Source organism: Schistocerca americana, chromosome 3 (assembly GCF_021461395.2).
Source record: "Schistocerca americana isolate TAMUIC-IGC-003095 chromosome 3, iqSchAmer2.1, whole genome shotgun sequence".
In the NCBI taxonomy this organism is placed as follows: Eukaryota; Metazoa; Arthropoda; class Insecta; order Orthoptera; family Acrididae; genus Schistocerca; species Schistocerca americana.
In genome coordinates this window covers 671,773,277-671,792,854 of record NC_060121.1, presented here as the reverse complement: position 1 = coordinate 671,792,854, position 19,578 = coordinate 671,773,277, and the positions used below count along the sequence as shown (strand labels likewise).

At 42.9% G+C, this 19,578-nt stretch overlaps 1 protein-coding gene across 1 annotated transcript in view; it reads right to left on the bottom strand.

Annotated features, from left to right (window-relative positions):
* Positions 1-2,965: 2,965 nt before the first annotated feature.
* The window catches only part of LOC124606661 (solute carrier family 22 member 7-like), a 193,212-nt gene continuing 176,599 nt past the window's right edge, over positions 2,966-19,578 (bottom strand). The window contains exon 9 of the mRNA XM_047138668.1: positions 2,966-6,839. Within this exon, the coding sequence (XP_046994624.1) occupies positions 6,642-6,839 (198 nt within the window). The 3' untranslated portion in view covers positions 2,966-6,641. The remainder of the gene's footprint in view (positions 6,840-19,578) is intronic.

The window sequence follows — 19,578 nt, the reverse complement described above, 5'->3', positions numbered from 1 at the left end:
CATCAAATTCTAGCCTGTGGAGGAAGGGCATATGAAAGGTGGCTACACTGAGTCACAGCGCCAGAGATCGCGCCAAAGAATTTTATTCCGCCGCCTCCACTGGCAGTGCTTGTTCAGAAGTTGTGGTGGTTAGTGCTTTGCTGAGAGGATGTTGATAGCTGTATTATTTGAGGCCATGTCGTGTGCAGTTGTTTTGATGGGCTAGACAGCAGATGTTGTTCGAATGGAGATGTTGTAATGATCAGAGTGTATTTTTAGTCAATATATATGAAGGTAAAAAAACATTTTTATTTTTATTTTTTTAAATTTCCTAACTAACAATGTCTGTTGGTCAGAGGTTCAGTCCACAAAGCATCTGGCTTGTGTTCATGTATTAGAGTGTAATTCTGGTTTCTATGTGCAATTATAGTATTTCTGTTTTTTTTTTAATTACTTCAGTGAATGGCGTTTAAAGCATCTTGTCGAAGTGAGGAAGAACCGTGCCAGATGTCTAAGTTGAATCACACTTCCACACACAGAACAGTTACAATTGTGATTTGTTGTTTCGTAGCTTTTATAGTTGCTGGGGACTTAATTAATTAATTGTGGTAACGGAAATTTCCTTTCATTCTTTGTTGTTATTCTATGCAGTCAGATTGCGTACTAATACCAGTCAGGGCCAACCGCTTACGAGACTTCGTAATCGGACAGTCAGCTACTAAAATTAAAATTATTTGCATTGTATTTAATTAAGTCCCCATGCACTGGTAGTGAAATTGTCGAGATGAAGTTCGAGAGGTCATTGGGAGTGCCGGGTTGGGGTGAGTGAATGAGGTCCAGGAAAGATGATATTGTTAGAGTCTTGTAATAGGTAGGTAGGAGGGGAGAGATTTGGGCCGACAGTTATGTATAACAATCTGGGTGAAATAATCATGAGTGGTTAATTTTCATAGTTGCAGAATATGGAAGGCTAGTTAAGAAACACTCAGTTAGTCGAATTTAATTGGTTGGAAGCGTGTACCAGTGGAGTTTGAAGAGGAGGTTCACAAAAATTTTAATATATTTTTTTGTTTATTTCTTTAGTCCTGTACGCTTGTCAGTCTTGTGGAGGAATAATATTCCCGAAAAGCAGCATAATAGCACAATCAGTAACCGTTGCTAACAATAGGGACTATTTTTACTCTAATGACTGACTGCTCAGACACTGCCATCAAAAATCTGGGTAGGGGTAACTGCTGCCACGCATGGACCTAGTGGGGATTGTTCTCGCGTTTATGGTTCTGAGCACTATGGGACTTAACATCTATGGGCATCAGTCCCCTAGAACTTAGAACTACTTAAACTTAACTAACCTAAGGACATCACACAACACCCAGCCATCACGAAGCAGAGAAAATCCCTGACCCCGCCGGGAATCGAACCCGTTCTCGCGTTTATGAAAGTAATGTTAACATTAGACTAATTATATTTCATATAATATATTAATTACGAAAACTGATGCCAACATGGCACATCTTATCACCACTCATGTTATTTTATTAAAAAAGTGATTTTTATGGAAGTTCGTAGTCTATCAAATCGACATGGGTAAGAGCAACCTTTAATAGTCACCTTCAAATAATATTGAGTGGAATGGACGCAAATTTCTGCGGTAACAGTGACGCTTGGCGCTGTTTTGGATGCAAAAACTTTACAGTTAGAGTGGCTTTTGAGCTACAGAGCTCATGCATGAACAAAAAATTTGTAATGTCTTAGACATAGGAAATGGGAGTACTTACGTACATCAAAAATTTAGAAAGAGGAATGAAGTGAGTATGATCTGAGGTGTATGTCAAAGCGTTAGTAGCTGACTTATTCAGGGACCTTACTGAAGAATATGGTAAGGCTATCGGGTCGATAGCAAGAGGAATACTAGAACGTGAGTTCTGATACAGAAACATAACTAGTTTTGAGTTATCTGACAACCCAGGGTTAAAATCAGTGATCCAAAGAATTACAAGGATTTATAGGAAGAAAAATGGACAAAGCTGTTGGTCTCGGTTGGTGTTGTGACCAGGGACTGCGTTGTGTTTCTCTGCAATATTGAATTGTATACCATAGTATATCGTATCATATGACTGAAGTGTTTAATTCTGTTTGTTGTATGGAGTGCAGATACTGGGAGATAGGAGCGAGGAGAGTAGCAGATATGGACGTTTGGGGCCGTGGAAGTGTCAGGATTGGAATTATCCCTATTTTAAATTGGTCTGGGGGCAGCAGGCGAGAAAGTCAGTTTCATTTATGTTGTCAGGATGTGATTTGTTTCGTTGGAGAGGGAGAAACCTTATAACATATGCTGAAAAACGTTCCAGTATGTGATGGAACGTCACATAAATTGACATTTCGAGAAAAATTAAAAGAGTTTTTTGTGTGTTAAAAAATATGAAAGACTACGTCCGTGTGTGCGATGAATATCAAATATTAAGAAGTGTTGTTTATTATCTGTAATGTTCGCAAACAGCGATGCATTTAACAAATAGCCTTTTTGTACATATTATCTGTGCAACGTGATGAAGAAGAACAGAGAAAATGTTTTTTTGGATTAGATTTTCTTTTCTTCTAGCTTGTTTTCCTCCAGCGGATGTCCGCCATTTTAGCAAGTCGGATATTTAATGTAAGTTATCAGAATATATGTCCAGTTGTTATTAGAAAGTGTTGGTTATTGAAGTTGTGAGCACCTACCATAATAGCCACCATTAATTGTAATTAATAACTCTATTTCAGAACTTCGTGTTGCGGAAAGCTCTTTCCCTGGCAGTATTTTTTTCGGGCATTACGCTGACGATAATTTTTAGTTAGAAATTCAGTCTGTAATATTAAATGTAAATGCGGGAGATTTCTCTGTTTTGATCTTTTAATAGTTTCAAAGCTAATAAAGTAACGACAAATTCCATTCATTAATGTTTTCGTACTGAATGAGTTCAGTGTGTTTAAGATTGCCCGTTTAACGGCAAATGAGATTTTTCTCAGTTTTTGCGTTGCCGGTAACAAACAGTAAATACAGAAAAATATTCCGTTTAATAAGCATAAAAAATATCTCATTTTCTTCGGGAAAGTTGCTACATAAATGACCAGTAGCCCCTAAGAATCACATTAATCATTACAGTTTGCATAAAAGCACGGATATTTTCTCTCCATAATAGAAGGCGGTGAGTCGCGAGCTGTGTATTAAATATTATTTCGTGCTTGCTTCGGAATAGCCCATGTCCGTAAGTATGTTATCGTAGTATTGGGTTATTTCAGAGTCCCACGCTAGCCCAAATATTTAACAGTGTGAATAATATTGCAGATTCAGTATTTATTTTTTTGATTAATCACTGTAAATATAGAATTTAACAAAATTACCAATCCCGATTACCACGATAAGTAGTTACATATGTTTGTAGGTAGTATTGTACTGAGTTTGTAGCATGTATGTCACTAATTTGAATTCAGTTGTTTTGTCTATGTATCACTGTAGACTGTTTTAGATTTGTCTCATTGGAGAATTCTGTTCTTTTCAGCCAACTCTCAGCCAGAAATGGGACATAGGGATTGCGGATGAGACATTTTTTGGATAGAATATCCAGTTGCCTTACAACCTAAGGAAGCCATTAAAATCTTGCTTTGACCTGGGGGACTGAAGTCATTTTTTAATGTTTCAGGATAATATGACCTACACAAAAAGATGGACCCTAATGATTTTGTGTGTCTCTTCGTACGTGTAATAGAATCCAGTCATAATTGAATCCATTTATGCTACCAAGAAAAGGATTATACAGTGACTAAATTTTGGGAAACCACGATTAATAACTGGGACTAAACAGAATCCGAGAAATAAGTGAAAATAAACGGATAGTTTTAAGAAACACTATGAAAATTCTTTTAATATACATATTCAGCACTTATAATATTTACGAGGTATTTTTGAACGATGTGTTGAAAATGATCTTCTAACGTGACAGGAACACTTTGAGTCAATCAGAACTCGTTAAATTCTGATCTCACTCTTATTAAGAGATCAGTGGTATTTTTCTCGCTGGGAAAATCTTTCAAAGGGACTTCAGAGCTTTGCTCCCAAATTGTGTTATTGTCTGCTAATACTGACGATTGTGCCCAGCAGCCTTACTGACTTTTGGAGGTATTTTTTAACTACCCATAATTTCAAAAACGTTCTCTTGTAAGTTATAGAGATATCTTTAAAATTGTGGAGGACTATAATCAGATAAGGACACCCATTTTTCCACTTGTTGTGCCAGATAGCACAGCCCACATTTCAAGTGTTGGTTTCTATTATGATATTGGTTACTTATGACAGTTCTGCGCGAAGTCCAGCAACAACTATGTCCTTCAAGGGAATAGGAAAAAAATTCCTCTCACCTTCAGCTGCCTTAAAGCTTTTCCCAGCAGTAACAAGGGTCCATTATTTACCTGGGTCTTTTCTTTATTGGATCCTTAAAGACACCTACCACGTTTACCCTTAAATGATAGTACTTGAATATTTCCTCAACGTCCAGTATAGAGTATTATATGTTTGCTCTAAATTTTTGTTTGGAGTCAGTAGAGATTTCCTATGTTGATTCGTAATTGAACGAATTTCTTTACCTCCAAGTAAGTTTTGGCTGAAATCTCAATTTCCTTAACCAACTGTCCTGCACCTACAATAAAATTTCTAAAACTCCAAATCGCTCAACTATTTCTTGAAATATTATTCGATATTTTCCAGTTCATTTATTACAATTAGAATGGAGACATTGATCTATTACATATCGAGCAATCTGACTCATTGACCAGACTAAGGTAGACTCAAGTTTTCCACGATTACCGTAATTCTTTTAAGGCGAATACCAGGATGGTTCCTTTGAAGGGGATCGAAAGATTTGCTGCTTCATTCTTCCTCTATCCCCCTCTTAAGATGTCGTCATGAATGTGACGTTAAACTCTAGTTTCACTGGTCATGTTGACTTTGTAAAATGTCAAATGGCGACGACAAACTTGAAAGAGGAGTTTTTTGTAAGCAGTCCATGGGCTACTGCCCTTGTTATCATAGGACACGAATTTCGAAGAACGTTTCTTTTGTGATCTAATACACATCTGAAAAACTTTTTCTAGGAGAAGTATGAAAATTGTTACATTTAGTCAAAGACTATTACTTAAAGGTTTTACTATTGGTGGTTGTACATGACTCTAGAGGCTATCGTGGTGCCGTGAATAATCTGATGGACGATACTGAGATACTGAACAACACAAAATAAGAAATAGATCACTTCCACACACTAGGAAGCGGATCAATTCTTCTCATGATTCAAAGTGGAAGAAACATAAAATTCACAGGGGTTTACATAAACAATTCCCAAATTTCTTATGAATACTTTCCATCGGTGTCATGTTGTTCCGATGATCATATCTTGTCTACGTAAATTTTCAAGCAACATTTCCTGCAGCTGATTAATTACGACGTATCCACGGAGGGTCCAACAGTTTATCTGACAATATAAACAATTTTAGTGATCGCGGTAATTTGCTCTATATGTCTGACATCGGGTGTACAATCAGGAATAATTGACAAATACATCACTTTTAGATTATTTTTAACAGACTTGCGTAAGACTTTAACTTTTCCCATACTGTGTGTATCTGTTCCGTGTAAACGTGCTCAGTGTCTGTAATTTATGCGAGTAAAATGTTATTGCTGTCTAAAATACGCTTGGATTCGTTCCTATTTTCTTCTTTTTATTCTCTTTAGTTCGTAAATTCAGTAGATTAGCATCAAATTGCCGTAGTTTAATTTATTTTAGGAGACTTCGTTCGGTCTTCATTTAGATGATTGTATGATGACTCGAGTTAAAACCCTTCTCAGATTTCTACGTTGCGGGAGACGGATAGTGACTATACTTCTTTCCTACAATTACAAGGGGAACTGGCCACTGTTCGGAAGCAGCTAGAAATGCTAATCGAGAGGTTTCAGGCAGTTTGACTACGACTTCAGTCACGTTGTGGTACCTGAAGAGCTTTGGTTCCACTGGCATACACTAAGAAACTTGAGGTATCTGAACTTTCAGTTGTGCACAAATTGGATGGTTCCTCCTCACCAGAGGGGCAACTGTGAGTTGGCAAATTTCAGGGCGGAAGACAAATTTGGGCACAAGTGGTAAGGCAGTTTCCATATACCTTAGCAACAGATACGAGAGCTATCTTTTGTTGAAGGCACATCTGAACCAGCTCGTTGGGCCTGTGGCATGGACCTTCAGAGCCATCGAATGCTCTTATTACGTGATGACAAAGCACTGTGTGCGTCGTAATCTAGTTAGTTCATACGTAGGCTGTGGCTGCTTTGAAACAGGAGCATTTCTTTCTTTTTTTGTGACGTGGAGGGAAAGCAACTAGTACCGAACATAAATATTGAGATTTTCTAAGTTTTTTCTAAAGTACGTATCTCCCATGTCACAAATATTGTGATGTACCGGGCAGCCTCGTTATCTCCCACACAAGAGTCGTCCCTGTTTAAAGTCGTTGATCAGGTGCGACCAGCCAGTCTGAGCATGATCGCTAAAGCTGTTTTCCGTATTTGAGTAGACAAACTGTTCCTCATTTCCGAGTATGCAAGATAAAAAGGGAGATTGTGCCGAACTCGAGGGAACCTATTATTCTTGAACGTATGAAGGCGAGGGCGTAAGTATCCCACTCCAGTAGGGGCGGCCTCTCCCAAAGAGGGCAGCGTCCTGCAGCGACTCTGGCAACTTCTCCAGCGCAGTTTCCGGCAAAAAGGACACTGAGAATGCTCCCAGCAGGTTCATCGCCGACAAGATGGCGAATGGGACCCTACGGTCCACGGAGCCTCCCTGTAACAGAAGCAGAATGAACTGAGACACAAGAAGATGTCAGAGTAAAAGAACGGAAATGAATAAAGAAGAACAAAACTGGGAGAGGAGTGTGAGAAAATAAGACAACCGAAATATTAGAACAATATTACCGTTTAGGTTATTATTCGTACCTGGTAGTTTTAAGCTACTTAACTGTTGCATCAGACCTGTCAACAATATTGTTACTTGTAAGTTGTATACTGAAGTGTTCTTGATGGTTACTTATCCATGTTTCCAATAACTACCAGAAAATTTAAGAAATTTATTGTTGTTGTTGTTGTGGTCTTCAGTCCAGAGACTGGTTTGATGCAGCTCTCCATGCTACTCTATCCTGTGCAAGCTTCTTCATCTCCCAGTACCTACTGCAACCTACATCCTTTTAAATCTGCTTAGTGTATTCATCTCTTGGTCTTTCTCTACTATTTTTACCCTCCACGCTACCCTCCAATACTAAATTGGTGATCCTTGATACCTCAGAACATGTCCTACCAACCGATCCCTTCTTCTAGTCAAGTTGTGCCATGAATTTCTCTTCTCCCCAATTATATTCAATACCTCCTCATCAGTAATGTGATCTACCCATCTAATCTCCAGCATTCTTCTGTGACACCACATTTCGAAAGCTTCTATTCTCTTCTTGTCCAGACTATTTATCGCCCATGTTTCACTTCCATACATGGCTACACTCCATAGAAATACTTTCAGAAACGATATCCTGACACTTAAATCTATACTCGACGTTAACAAATCTCTCATCTTCAGAAACGCTTTCCGTGCCATTGCAAGTCTACATTTTATATCCTCTCTACTTCGACCATCATCAGTTATTTTGCTCCCCAAATAGCAAAAATCCTTTACTACTTTGTGTCTCATTTCCTAATCTAATTCCCTCAGCATCACCCGATTTAATTCGACTACATTCCATTATCCTCGTTTTGCTTTTGTTGATGTTCATCTTATATCCTCCTTTCAAGACACTGTCCATTCCATTCAACTGCTCTTACAGGTCCTTTGCTGTCTCTGACAGAATTACAATATCATTGGCGAACCTTAAAGTTTTTATTTATTCTGGGTGGATTTTAATTCCTACTCCAAATTTTTCTTTTGTTCCCTTTACTGCTTGCTCAATATACAGACTGAATAGCATCGGGGATAGGCTACAACCCTGTCTCACTCCCTTCCCAACCACTGCTTCCCTTTCATGCCCATCGACTCTTATAACTGCCATCTGGTTTCTGTACAAATTGTAAATAGTCTTTCGTTCCCTGTATTTGACCCCTCATCTTCTGAATTTGAAAGAGAGTATTCCAGTCAACATTGTCAAAAGCTTTCTCTAAGTCTACAAATGCTAGAAACGTAGACTTGCCTTTCCTTAATCTATCCTCTAAGATGGGCCGTAGGGTCAGTATTGCCTCACATGTTCCAACATTTTAAAGAAATCCAAACTGATCTTCCACCAGGTAGGCTTTTACCAGTTTTTCCATTCGTCTGTAAGGAATTCGTGTTAGTATTTTGCAGCCATGACTTATTAAACCGATAGTTTGGTAATTTTAACATTTGTCAACACCTGCCTTCTTTGGGATAGGAATTATTGTACTATTCTTGAAATCTGAGGGTATTTCCACTGTCTCAAACATCTAGCTCACCAGATGGAAGAGTTTTATCAGGGCTGGATCTCCCAAGGCTATCAGTAGTTCTAATAGAATGTTGTCTACTCCCAGGGCCTTGTTTCAACTCAGGTCTTTCAGTGCTCTGTCAAACTCTTCACGCAGTGTCATATCTCCCATTTCATCTGCATCTACATTCTCTTCCATTTCCATAATATTGTCCTCAAGTACATCGCCCTTGTATAGGCCCTCTATATACTCCTTCCACCCTTCTGCTTTCCCTTCTTTGCTTAGAACTGGGTTTCCATAGGAGCTCTTGATATTCATACAAGTAGCTCTCTTTTCTCCAAAGGTCTCTTTAATTTTCCTGTAGGCAGTATCTACCTTACCCCTAGTGAGATAAGCGCCTACATCCTTATATTTGTCCTCCAGCCATCCCTGCTGAGCCATTTTGCACTTCTTGTGGATCTCATTTTTGAGACATTTGTATTCCTTCTTGTCTGTTTCATTTACTGCATTTTATATTTTGTCGTTTCATCAATTAAATTCAAAATATCTTATGTTACCCAATGATTTCTACTAGCTCTCGTCTTTTGACCTACTTAATCCTCTGCTGCCTTCACTGTTTCATCTCTTAAAGCTACCCATTCATGTTCTATTGTATATCTTGCCCCAATTCTCGTCAATCGTTGCCTAAGCTCTCTCTGAAACTCCCTACAACCTCTGATTCTGTCAGTTTATCCAGGTCCCATCTCCTTAAATTCCCACTTTTTTGCAGTTTCTTCAGTTTTAATCTGCAGTTCATGACCAATAAATTGTGGTCAGAGTCCACATCTGCCCCTGTAAATGTCTTACAGTTTAAAAGCTGGTTTCTGAATCTCTGTCTTACCATTATATAATCTATCTGAAACCTTGTAATATCTCCAGGCCTCTTCCATGTATACAACTTTCTAGCATGATTCTTGAACCAAGTGTTAGCTATGATTAAGTTACACTCTGAGCAAAATTCTACCAGACGGCTTCCTCTTCCATTCCTTACCCCCATTCCATATTCGCCTACTACGTTTCCGTCTCTTCCTTTTCCTACTACCGAATTCCAGTCACCCATGACTCTTAAATTATCATCTCTCTTCACTGCCGGCCGGAATGGTCGTGCGGTTCTAGGCGCTACAGTCTGGAGTCGAACGACCGCTACGGTCGCAGGTTCGAATCCTGCCTCGGGCATGGATGTGTGTAATGTCCTTTGGTTAGTTAGGTTTAATTAGTTCTAAGTTCTAGGCGATGGATGACCTCAGAAGTTAAGTCGCATAGTGCTCAGAACTACTTGAACCATTTCTCTCTTCACTATCTGAATAATTTCTTTTATCTCATTATACATTTCATCAATCTCTTCTTCATCTGCGGGGCTAGTTGGCATATAAACTTGTACTACTGTGGTAGGCATGGGCTTCGTGTCTGCCTTGGCTACAATAATGCGTTCACTATGCTGTTTGTAGTAGCTTACCCGCATTCTTATTTATTTTATTCATTATTAAGCCTACTCCTGCATTACCCCTATTAGATTTTTTATTTATGACCCTGTATTCACCTGATCGGAAGTCTTCTTCCTCTTGCCACCGAACTTCACTAATTCCCACTATATCCAACTTTAACCTATTCATTTCCCTTTTTAAATTTGCTAACCTACCTGAGCGATTAAGGGATCTGACAATCCACACACCGATCCATAGAACGACAGTTTTCTTTCTCCTGATAACGACGTCCTCCTGTGTAGTCCCCACCCAGAGATCCGAATGGGGGACTATTTTACCTCCAGAATATTTTACTCAAGAGGACGCCTTCATCATTTAACTATACAGTAAAGGTGCATGCCCTCTGGAAAAATTATGGCTGTAGTTTCCCCTTGCTTTCAGCTACTCGCAGTACCAGCACAGCAAGGCTGTTTTGGTTAGTGTTACAAGGCCAGATGAGTCAATTATCCAGACTGTTGCTCCTACAACTACTGAAAAGGCTGCTGCCCTCTTCAGGAACCATACGTTTGTGTGGCCTCTCAACAGATGCCCTTCCATTGTGGTTGCATCTACGGTACAGCTATATTCGTGAGGCACGAAAGCCTCCCCACCAACAGCAACGCCTCATGGGCCATGGGGGGAGACCTCTCTGCGAGACACCACCTTGATGAAGCAATGTCCGTGCGATTGGAGAGGCTTGCGTATCCGCAGGAAGCTGAGGGTTATGCCGAAGGCAGATGACCTACTGCCGGAAAGGCCCCAGCTGATGGATTAGACTAAGAGTGTCCCACATCATCCCATCTTCCCTATCCACTCCTAGTCCTACTCTATTCCCTGACCCAACCCAAGGTGTGATGCGATTCGTGCTGAGGGGTATGTGGCATATAGGAAGATGTGGCGCAAATGGAGCCTCAAGGATACCGGGCGACCTCCCTGAGTAATTAGCCTTACAACGCATGGGGTGTTCGTGGTGTGGACCTTCTATATCCCCAAATCTCGTAGGACTAACATGGACATGACTACAGAAAAAGAAACTGGGGGGCAAATTGAGACCTCAGATACCCAGACATCAGGGACTGAACCGATAGAAGGCATTCCCACTACTGAATCAGGGTCTAGACCTGAGCCGGAAGTGGGAACTGTAACCAAGAAGCTAGACCAGATTAAGATCAAAGGCTTGTCTGGGGCCCAAAGGAGGAAGCTATTCAGGGAACAGAGGGAAAAGGAAGGTTGGAGGGGACACGCAGACGCACACAACGGCAGACAGGTAGTAAGCCGATAAAGGAGGAATCAGAGACTCCTTCCTCGCTGGAAAAGCGAGTCCAGAAAAAACCAAGGGAAGAAATGAGGAAACAGATCAACAGTACTGCAGTCTCGGTTTTTAGGATGGCAGTTATACTGGAAGGTTATCCGCTGGTGGGTATTACCTCGCAGCAGGAGGAACTAGTACAGATGGCCCTCTTCGAAAAGATTGAGGCGGGGGGGACGATGGCCCAGGTCCCAACTTCAGGAGGGTCTATTTAGATCATGGTGCACTCATTTTTGTCTGTGAGGGGGTGCACAATGTAGAATGACTCAAGGACAAGGTGCCCATGATATCCCCATGGGAAGATGCGAAGCTGCTGGTCAAGACAGCAGCAGAGATTTTTTAGACCGCAAAGATATCATTATGGGTACTCTAGATCCTTAAGGAAGTCTCTCCCAAGACTCTGTTCGGAAAAATAGGGGCCCAGAACCCAAAAGTCCCGACAGAAGACTGGGGAGTGATTAACCAGAAGGTTGCTCTGGAAGGACGAACCCTGGTGGTGGAAGTTGGTGAGAGGTCCCTCAAGGCGATGCGGGAGCAGGACCTGAAACTGTTTTTAGGTTTCTCACAGGTCACCATGAGGGTTCTCAAAGACCTCAAAGATGGCAGTAAGACGGAGCCTGGAGGTGATGCAGATTAATCTGCAACACAGTAAAGGGGCCTCTGCTGTCCTGAGCTGCTGCCTGGGGAGACAGGAAGTGGACGTGGCCCTGATACATGAAACCTCTTTATACAAAGGGAGTGTATCAGGCCTCGGAGGCACTGGAGGTAAGCTGATCTATGCTAGGAACCTAAGAAACTCCAAAACATGCATCTATGTTAGAAATGGTATTTCTTTCATGCCAATGATGGATTTCTGCTCTAGGGACTTAGTGACCATCAAAATGCAGCAATGTGAGGAAGGTATCACGGGGGAAATTATCTAGGCCTCAGCATACCTTCCTTACGAAGACAGTTCTCCCCATCCCTTGGAGGTGAGGTGACTGGTAGAGACTTGTCATCGGCAAGGTGACCAACTGCTGGTAGGGTGCGACGCCAATGTCCACAACCTAGTGTGGGGCAGTAAGGACACCAACAGTAGAGCTGAGTACCTTCTTGAATTCCTCTTAGCTAACAACTTAGAGGTCCTGAATAGGGGCAATGGACCTACATTCAGGAATTGCAGAAGGGAAGAAGTAATTGACGTAACATTTGGTTCCATGACCTTGGGTAGCTATGTCAAACAATGGCACGTGGTGTTGGAGTCATCGTCATCGGACCACATGTACATTAAATTCAAGGTTGAAGTGGGAATCAGACAGACCATGACTTACAGAAATCCCAGGAAAACAGACTGGGAGACATATAGGAGGGACCTTTACTTAGGCTTATCGGAAATTAAAACCACAATAAGGAAACCAGTAGAATCTGAGGAAGTAGCAGAGGCTGTTACCTCTACCATAGTGACCTCATATCAGGACAACTGCACAATCATCGGGAAGTGTACAAATAGGAGTGTTACTTGGTGGAATAACAAACTGGAAACGCAAAGAAACCAGGTACAGAGACTGTTTAATATTGCGAGATGTAAAGGACAATGGGCTAAATATCGTGAGGCCCTTGTCAGTTACAATCTTGCAATGAGACAAGCAAAGGAGGCATCCTGGAAGGCATTCTGTGTGGAAGTGGAAGGCATGGCTGCACAATCCAGACTTAACAAGATTCTCATTAGAGTACCAACTAATCCAGGAAGTACGTTGAGGAAGGAGGATGGGGAATATACCAAGACAGCACATGAGACTCTGAAATGGCTCCTCAAAACTCGCTTTCCTCAATATGCTCTGCCGGATAACACAGACCAGTATGTGACCACAGAGAGACAACGGTTCTCAGACACTCGAAGAGAGGACTGGGAATCGGCCATGGAGTGTGTGAACTTCAACAAAATCCAGTGGGTGATGGGAACATTCCAGCCATTCAAGTCACCTGACCCATATGGAATTTTTCCGGCTCTCCTGCAACAGGCAGGAGGATAGCTTATGCGAATCCTATGCAGGCTATTTAGGGTTAGCTTAGCGGTAGGAATCATTCCCAATATTTGGAGGGCAGTGAAGGTTGTCATCATTCCAAATCCAGGGAGAGCTGATCATACCAAGGCGAAGAATATGAGACCAATCAGTCTGTCCTCCTTCATTCTCAAAACATTGGAAAAACTGGTTAATGTATACGTTGGGGAGAGGAGGCTAAGTAGGGTCACTCTACACCTGAACCAACACGCATACCAACCAGGTAAATCATGTGAGACAGCTCTCCACCAACTCGTCAGAAAGGTGGAAAAAGCACTTCACTTCCAAGAAATAGTCCTCTGCAACTTCCTCGATATCGAGGGGGCCTTTAGTAACACGACCTTCGATTCCATGGTAAGGGCATCAGAGGTGCATGACCTGGGGACCGCTATATGTAGGTGGACCAGAGCCATGCTTAGTGGAAGGAAGGTAGAGGCTAGCATGATGAATGAAAAGATGGTAACTAAGACCACTAGAGGCTGCCCAAAAGGAGGAGTTTTGTCTCCTCTATTGTGGAATGTAGTGGTGAACGAACTCATTGATGAACTAAATTCCAGACAATGAGTCTGCCAAGGGCACGCAGATGACCTTGTCATAGTAATACTTGGCAAATTCACTGACACAGTGAGGAATATGGCACAAGGAGGGTTGGACATTATGCAAAAATGATGCATTAAACAGGATCTGAGAGTTAATCCTAAGAAGACTTTTGTGGTGCCATTTACGAAGAGAGGTATTCAGCATGCAAGTCGGAATCTAAAGCTCTTCGGTGAAACTCTACCTGTGAAGGGTATAGTGAAATATCTAGGGGTAACCTTGGATGAGAAGCTAACATGGACCCCTCCTATTAAGAGTATCTGCTCCAAGGCAAAAAGCACTTTAGTGAGTACTAGGAGGGCTTGTGGCAAAAACTGGGGCCTAAGCCCCAGGGGTATGCGCTGGATATACACCACAGTGGTTAGATCTAGGATCTCCTGTGGGGCCGTAGTATGGTGGAAGAAAGTAGAACAGCGGGTTGCTGCTAAAGCGGTTGCTAAGGTGCAGAGATTGGCCTGCTTAGTCATAACGGGTCGAATTAGCAGCACACCAACCGCTGGAATGGAAGCCATGCTGGATATGCCTCCACCTTTGGGTTAAGATGGAGGCAGCAGCTGGGGCATACAGACTTAAAACTTGCCAAAACTGGGTCTCATTCGGAGATCCAGAATCACACACTAACATAGTGAGTGAGGTAAATATAGGTATGGCTGGGGAAATGCCCATCGACTATATAATAACTCCCAACTGCTTCGACAAGCCTCCAATGGGACCAGAAACTCGAAGAGCTGGACACCACGCAACCTGCCGTGTGGCAGCTGGCCCGATACTTCACCAGGTAGAAACTGTACACCCCCACGTTACAAGGACCCCATGAACCAGCATATTCTGCGGAAGAAAAAGCGGAACTGATGGCCCTCACACTCGCAGCGTCATTCACACCGAACCTGGATCCCTCAGACCCAGCGTTGACACTTGCTACCGACCAGAAGGTCACATGCATCCTGGCCCAACCAGCGCGCAACATCATCCGACAAGCTAGTACAACCGAAGTCAAATGGGCCATCATGCATACCACCGCTATTAAGGCCCCTGGTCTCGATGGCATTCAAAACTGTGTCCTCCAGGAGTTCACGGACAAAGCTGTAGACTACCTAACACACATCACGAATGCCATACTCAAGCACCAACACTTCCCCGCCTTTTGGAAGACGGCCGAGGTCCTGATGTTCAGGAAGCCGGGGAAAGACCACTCCCTCCCACAAAATTACCGACCCATCAGTCTGCTGAGCGCGCTCAGCGAGATCGTTGAGAAGGTAATATTAAAACGACTCACCAGGCACTGTATCACAAACGACACCTTGAGACCGGAGCAATTCGGCTTCAGGAATCACCACTCAACAACACAACTACTCCTCTGCGTCGTTGAATACATAACACACATATACAACACAAACAAAACGACTGGGGCGGTGTTCCTGGACATCTAAAAGGCTTTCAATCGTCTATGGCACAGCGGCCTAATACGCAAACTCAGCGACGCAGGGTTCCCCGACGGACTCGTGCGTCTCACACACTCATATCTCACGGACAGGAGTTTCAACACCGACGTGCAGGGCAAACAATCGACACGACATGGTATCCAGGCAGGAGTACCCCAAGGAAGCATCCCAGGGCCCTTACTGTTTAACCTGTACATTAACGACCTCCCAGCTACACATAAGACGACGGTGGCAATCTACGCGGATAACACCGCCATCCTTGGGCAGGATTGGAAGCCGTCTAACATTAATTCACGACCACAGACTGCACTCAGGACGGCGGAGCCTTGGCAGGTGAAATGGCGTGTTAGAGTAAACGTCGACAAGTGCGAGGCCGTTCTGTTCACTAGAAGACCGAAGCAACTGCGCAAACATCAGCACTGCAACCCAATAACACTGCACACACGCCCAATACGTTTCCGCGAGAAGGTCAAATACCTCGTTGTCTGGCTGGACAGGAAACTACTCTGGGGGGACCACATTCAACACGTGACCAACAAAGCAAACGCGAGGCTCAAACAACTCTACCCTATGCTTAACAGGCGTAGCACACTGAATAGGAGGGTGTCTAGGTCCATGTACATGACACTTATTCGACCCCTGATGACGTACGCAGCCCCTGTCTGGGGATACGCTGCGCCCACTCGCCTGCGTGATCTGCAGCTCATACAGAACAAAGTGCTCAAACTCATAAGCAACGCTCCGCGCTACACACGCATCGCAGACCTTCACCGGGAATACCGGCTAGATACCATCTTGCAGGTATTCCAAAAACTCTCCACACGGCTGCAAAATAACACGAGACACTCGCTCAACCCGTTTATCCTTTCTCTGGGTAACTACGACCACAACCATAGATGGAAGCATAACAGACCAAAGACACTACTGGCTAGGAACTAAACATCTATGGTCCATAGCACGCTAACACGACAGTACTGGCGAGCACCTGCAAAACAGCTACTACTGGTAACCCCAGATGTTCGACCAACCGAAAAACCACACACACCCCCTACACTGTCTGTGAACCGATCTATGACCGATCGCCCACTAATGTACAATGACCTTGAACTGTTGCAGGGACGCAGCAGCTGCAGCAAGCCCCGCAACGAGCTCCAGCAACGACAAAGGTACGATACCACGCACTAACATAACCACACCTTGCATGCACTGGCGCAGATAGCAAGCCGCTGCTGCCCTTACTACCCGTCCTACTGTCGCAGAGGTTTTTTTCCCTTGGCGCTTGCCTTGGCACTTTTTTCCCTCTGCCCTTACAACCGCTACCCTTCGATCGCTTTCGTCCACTTTTTATCTCCTGATGGACCATGTTAATGAGTAATTTTACCCAGACGCATGGATAACATCACAGCCCGCATCCTGTGACTCCGGATTCAAAAACTAACATGTTATATGGAGGTGACAGTAGAACTTTTGGTTTGGTCACCACGTTGGTGTGGGCGTAGAGGGGCCCCTCCTTCGACAAACCTTACAACATAATAATTGGAATTAGGGAGCAGTGGGAGAAAACAGTTCGACACCGTTTGGGGGACATCGTTTGGTTCACCGATGAGTCGAAAACAGATCAAGGCATTGGGGCAGGGTTGTAGGGGGTTCAGCCAAGACTGGAGAGCAGCATCTCTCTAGGGAAACTGGCCTCTGTATTCCAAGCCGAAATTACTGCAATCAGGGCATGTGTGGAGGAGAATATGAGTAGGTGCTACAATGACCGTAGCATCTACGCCTATTCAGACAACCAGGCAGCCCTGAAATGATTGGCAGCTCCTGCAACAAGATCTAAGATTGTTGCAGATTGCCACAGGGCTCTGGTGGAGCTAGAGGGAAGCAATAGGGTGTACCTAGTGTGGGTCCCTGGCCACTCAGGGATCTGTGGCAATGAACGAGCCGATAGAATGGCTAGGATGGGAGCAACAACTCCATTTATTGGACCGGAACCTGTCTTGACAATCACCAAAGCTATGATCAAATTAGAACTACGGAACTGGCTTAGGAAACAGCACCAAGGTCCATAAACAAAAAATGTTAAGGTAATGATGCCCAAGCCATGTTTCAAAATAATCCTGGGATCGAACAGGAAAGAGATGAGACTCATGAATGGACTGATGTCTGGTCATGGGAACTTCAAAAAACACCTACACACAATGGGTATAATGGAAGAGGACCCTAAATGTAGGATCTGTGATGAGGGTGAAGAAACTGCATCACACCTAATCTTTGAATGCCTGGCATTGGAGGTTAAAAAATACAGAATCTTCGGGACAACTAGACCTGAAGAAATTGTGTCTAACACAAAACTGGTAGAGGGACTCCTTGCACTATTTAAGCGCATTGGTTGGCTTCACTAGATATACAGGGAGCGATACCGCACAATAAAACTAGTTTCGGTGCGAACAGTGGCGTGTTAGACCTAAGCTGTTTTAGCTCTCCTGTTAAAATCAATCAACCAATCAATCAATCATGGGGGATGAAATTTATTAATTACTGCTAAATACCAATTTTCATCTTATGAAATTAGAATATGTAACAGAAAGGCAAGAGTGACAGCAAGTGAGAAATATGGGAAATACTGACGATGTCGAGTTTTGCAATAGGAGGTGTGACAATAAAGTAAAGTAATGAGACTGATGTGAAAAAGATGTTGCTTACCGTTTCAGTCAAGTTTAGTATGCCTCCTTCAAAGAAGTTCCCTTCTGATTGCGCACACTTTTTCCAGCGCTTCTGACACTGATGGTAACATTTCCGGAACTAATCTTCTGTAATATCCTCCAAGACCCTCGTAACAGCTTTTTGGACATCTTGTTTGAAAATTGTGTTTGTGAACCACCGTTTTGACTCTTGGAAATAGAAAAAGTCGCACAGAGCGATATCTGGTGAATAATGTGGCTGTGGAAGTACTGAAATTTGTTTTGAGGTTAAAAATTGCTGTACTGACAGAGCAGTATGGGATGGCGCATTATCGTCGTGCAGAATCCAATTATCAGCAATGTTGGCACGGACACAAAGAACTCTTTTACGAAGTCTTTCGAAAATTTCTTTGTAGTAACATTGGTTAACTGTTTGTCCAGGAGGCACCCACTCTTTGTCAACAATTCCTTTGGAATCAAAGAACACAAGCATGCATTTCACTTTTGACTTTTGACATGCGAGCTTTTTTAGGTCTGGGTGACTCCTTTGAGCGTCATTGCGAACTTTGGCGTTTAGTCTCTGGATCGTACTGAAAAAACCAACTTTCATCACCAGTGATAACTCGGCTCAACAATTCTGGATTGATTTCCGATTGCTCAAACAGATCGGCTGCCACGTTCTTCCGTGTTTCTCGGTGTTGTGGTGTGAGATTTTTGGGGAACATTTTTGCACAAATGTTTCTCATACCAAGATCTTCAGTTATTATCAGACAAACCATTTCTCGATTGATGTTGAGTTCTTCTGCAATCATTTTCACGGATAATCTTCGATCAGATCATACGAGTTCACGAACCCTGGCCAAGTTGACATCCGTCCGTAAGCTTGATGGTCGTCCACTGCGGTCTTCATCTTCGACATTCGTTTTGCCTTCACCAAACATTTTATGCCAACGAAAAACTTGAGCTCTTGGCATAACCTCCTCTCCAAAGCCTTCTGAAGCTTACCATAAGTTGTCATCGCGTTTTCACCCAATTTAACGCAAAAAGAAATGGCATACCGTTGCGCAATATTATGCGGTTCCATTTCCGTGACGAGAGACACAAACACTTGTTAACTTATTACAGCACAACTCACGATTGAGCAGTTGCTTCGATGTGCCACTTGGACTAGAAGCAGCTTATAGACCAAGGTCAAAGATATTGTGCCTGTGCACGACTGCAGGGTTGCCACATCTTGCAAAGAAAATCAGTCTCATTACTTTGATGTCGCACCACCTACACTATCATCACTAAATTTCTCTTCGCCAATTGTGCTCTTGCCAATTGTTTTTGGCAACGAATTCGTCCACATCTGAAGAAATTTATAACCCGATACCAGAGATCATACCAAGTTTTGGAAGCCACGCCATTCATCAATGTTACAAATACTGACGAGGATTCACCTAGGGTGAGCTGCAGATGCTTTACCGCAAGTTACATCATCATCTTCACTATATAATGCTGAGTCTAGAAGATTCAAAGAAGGACCAGCC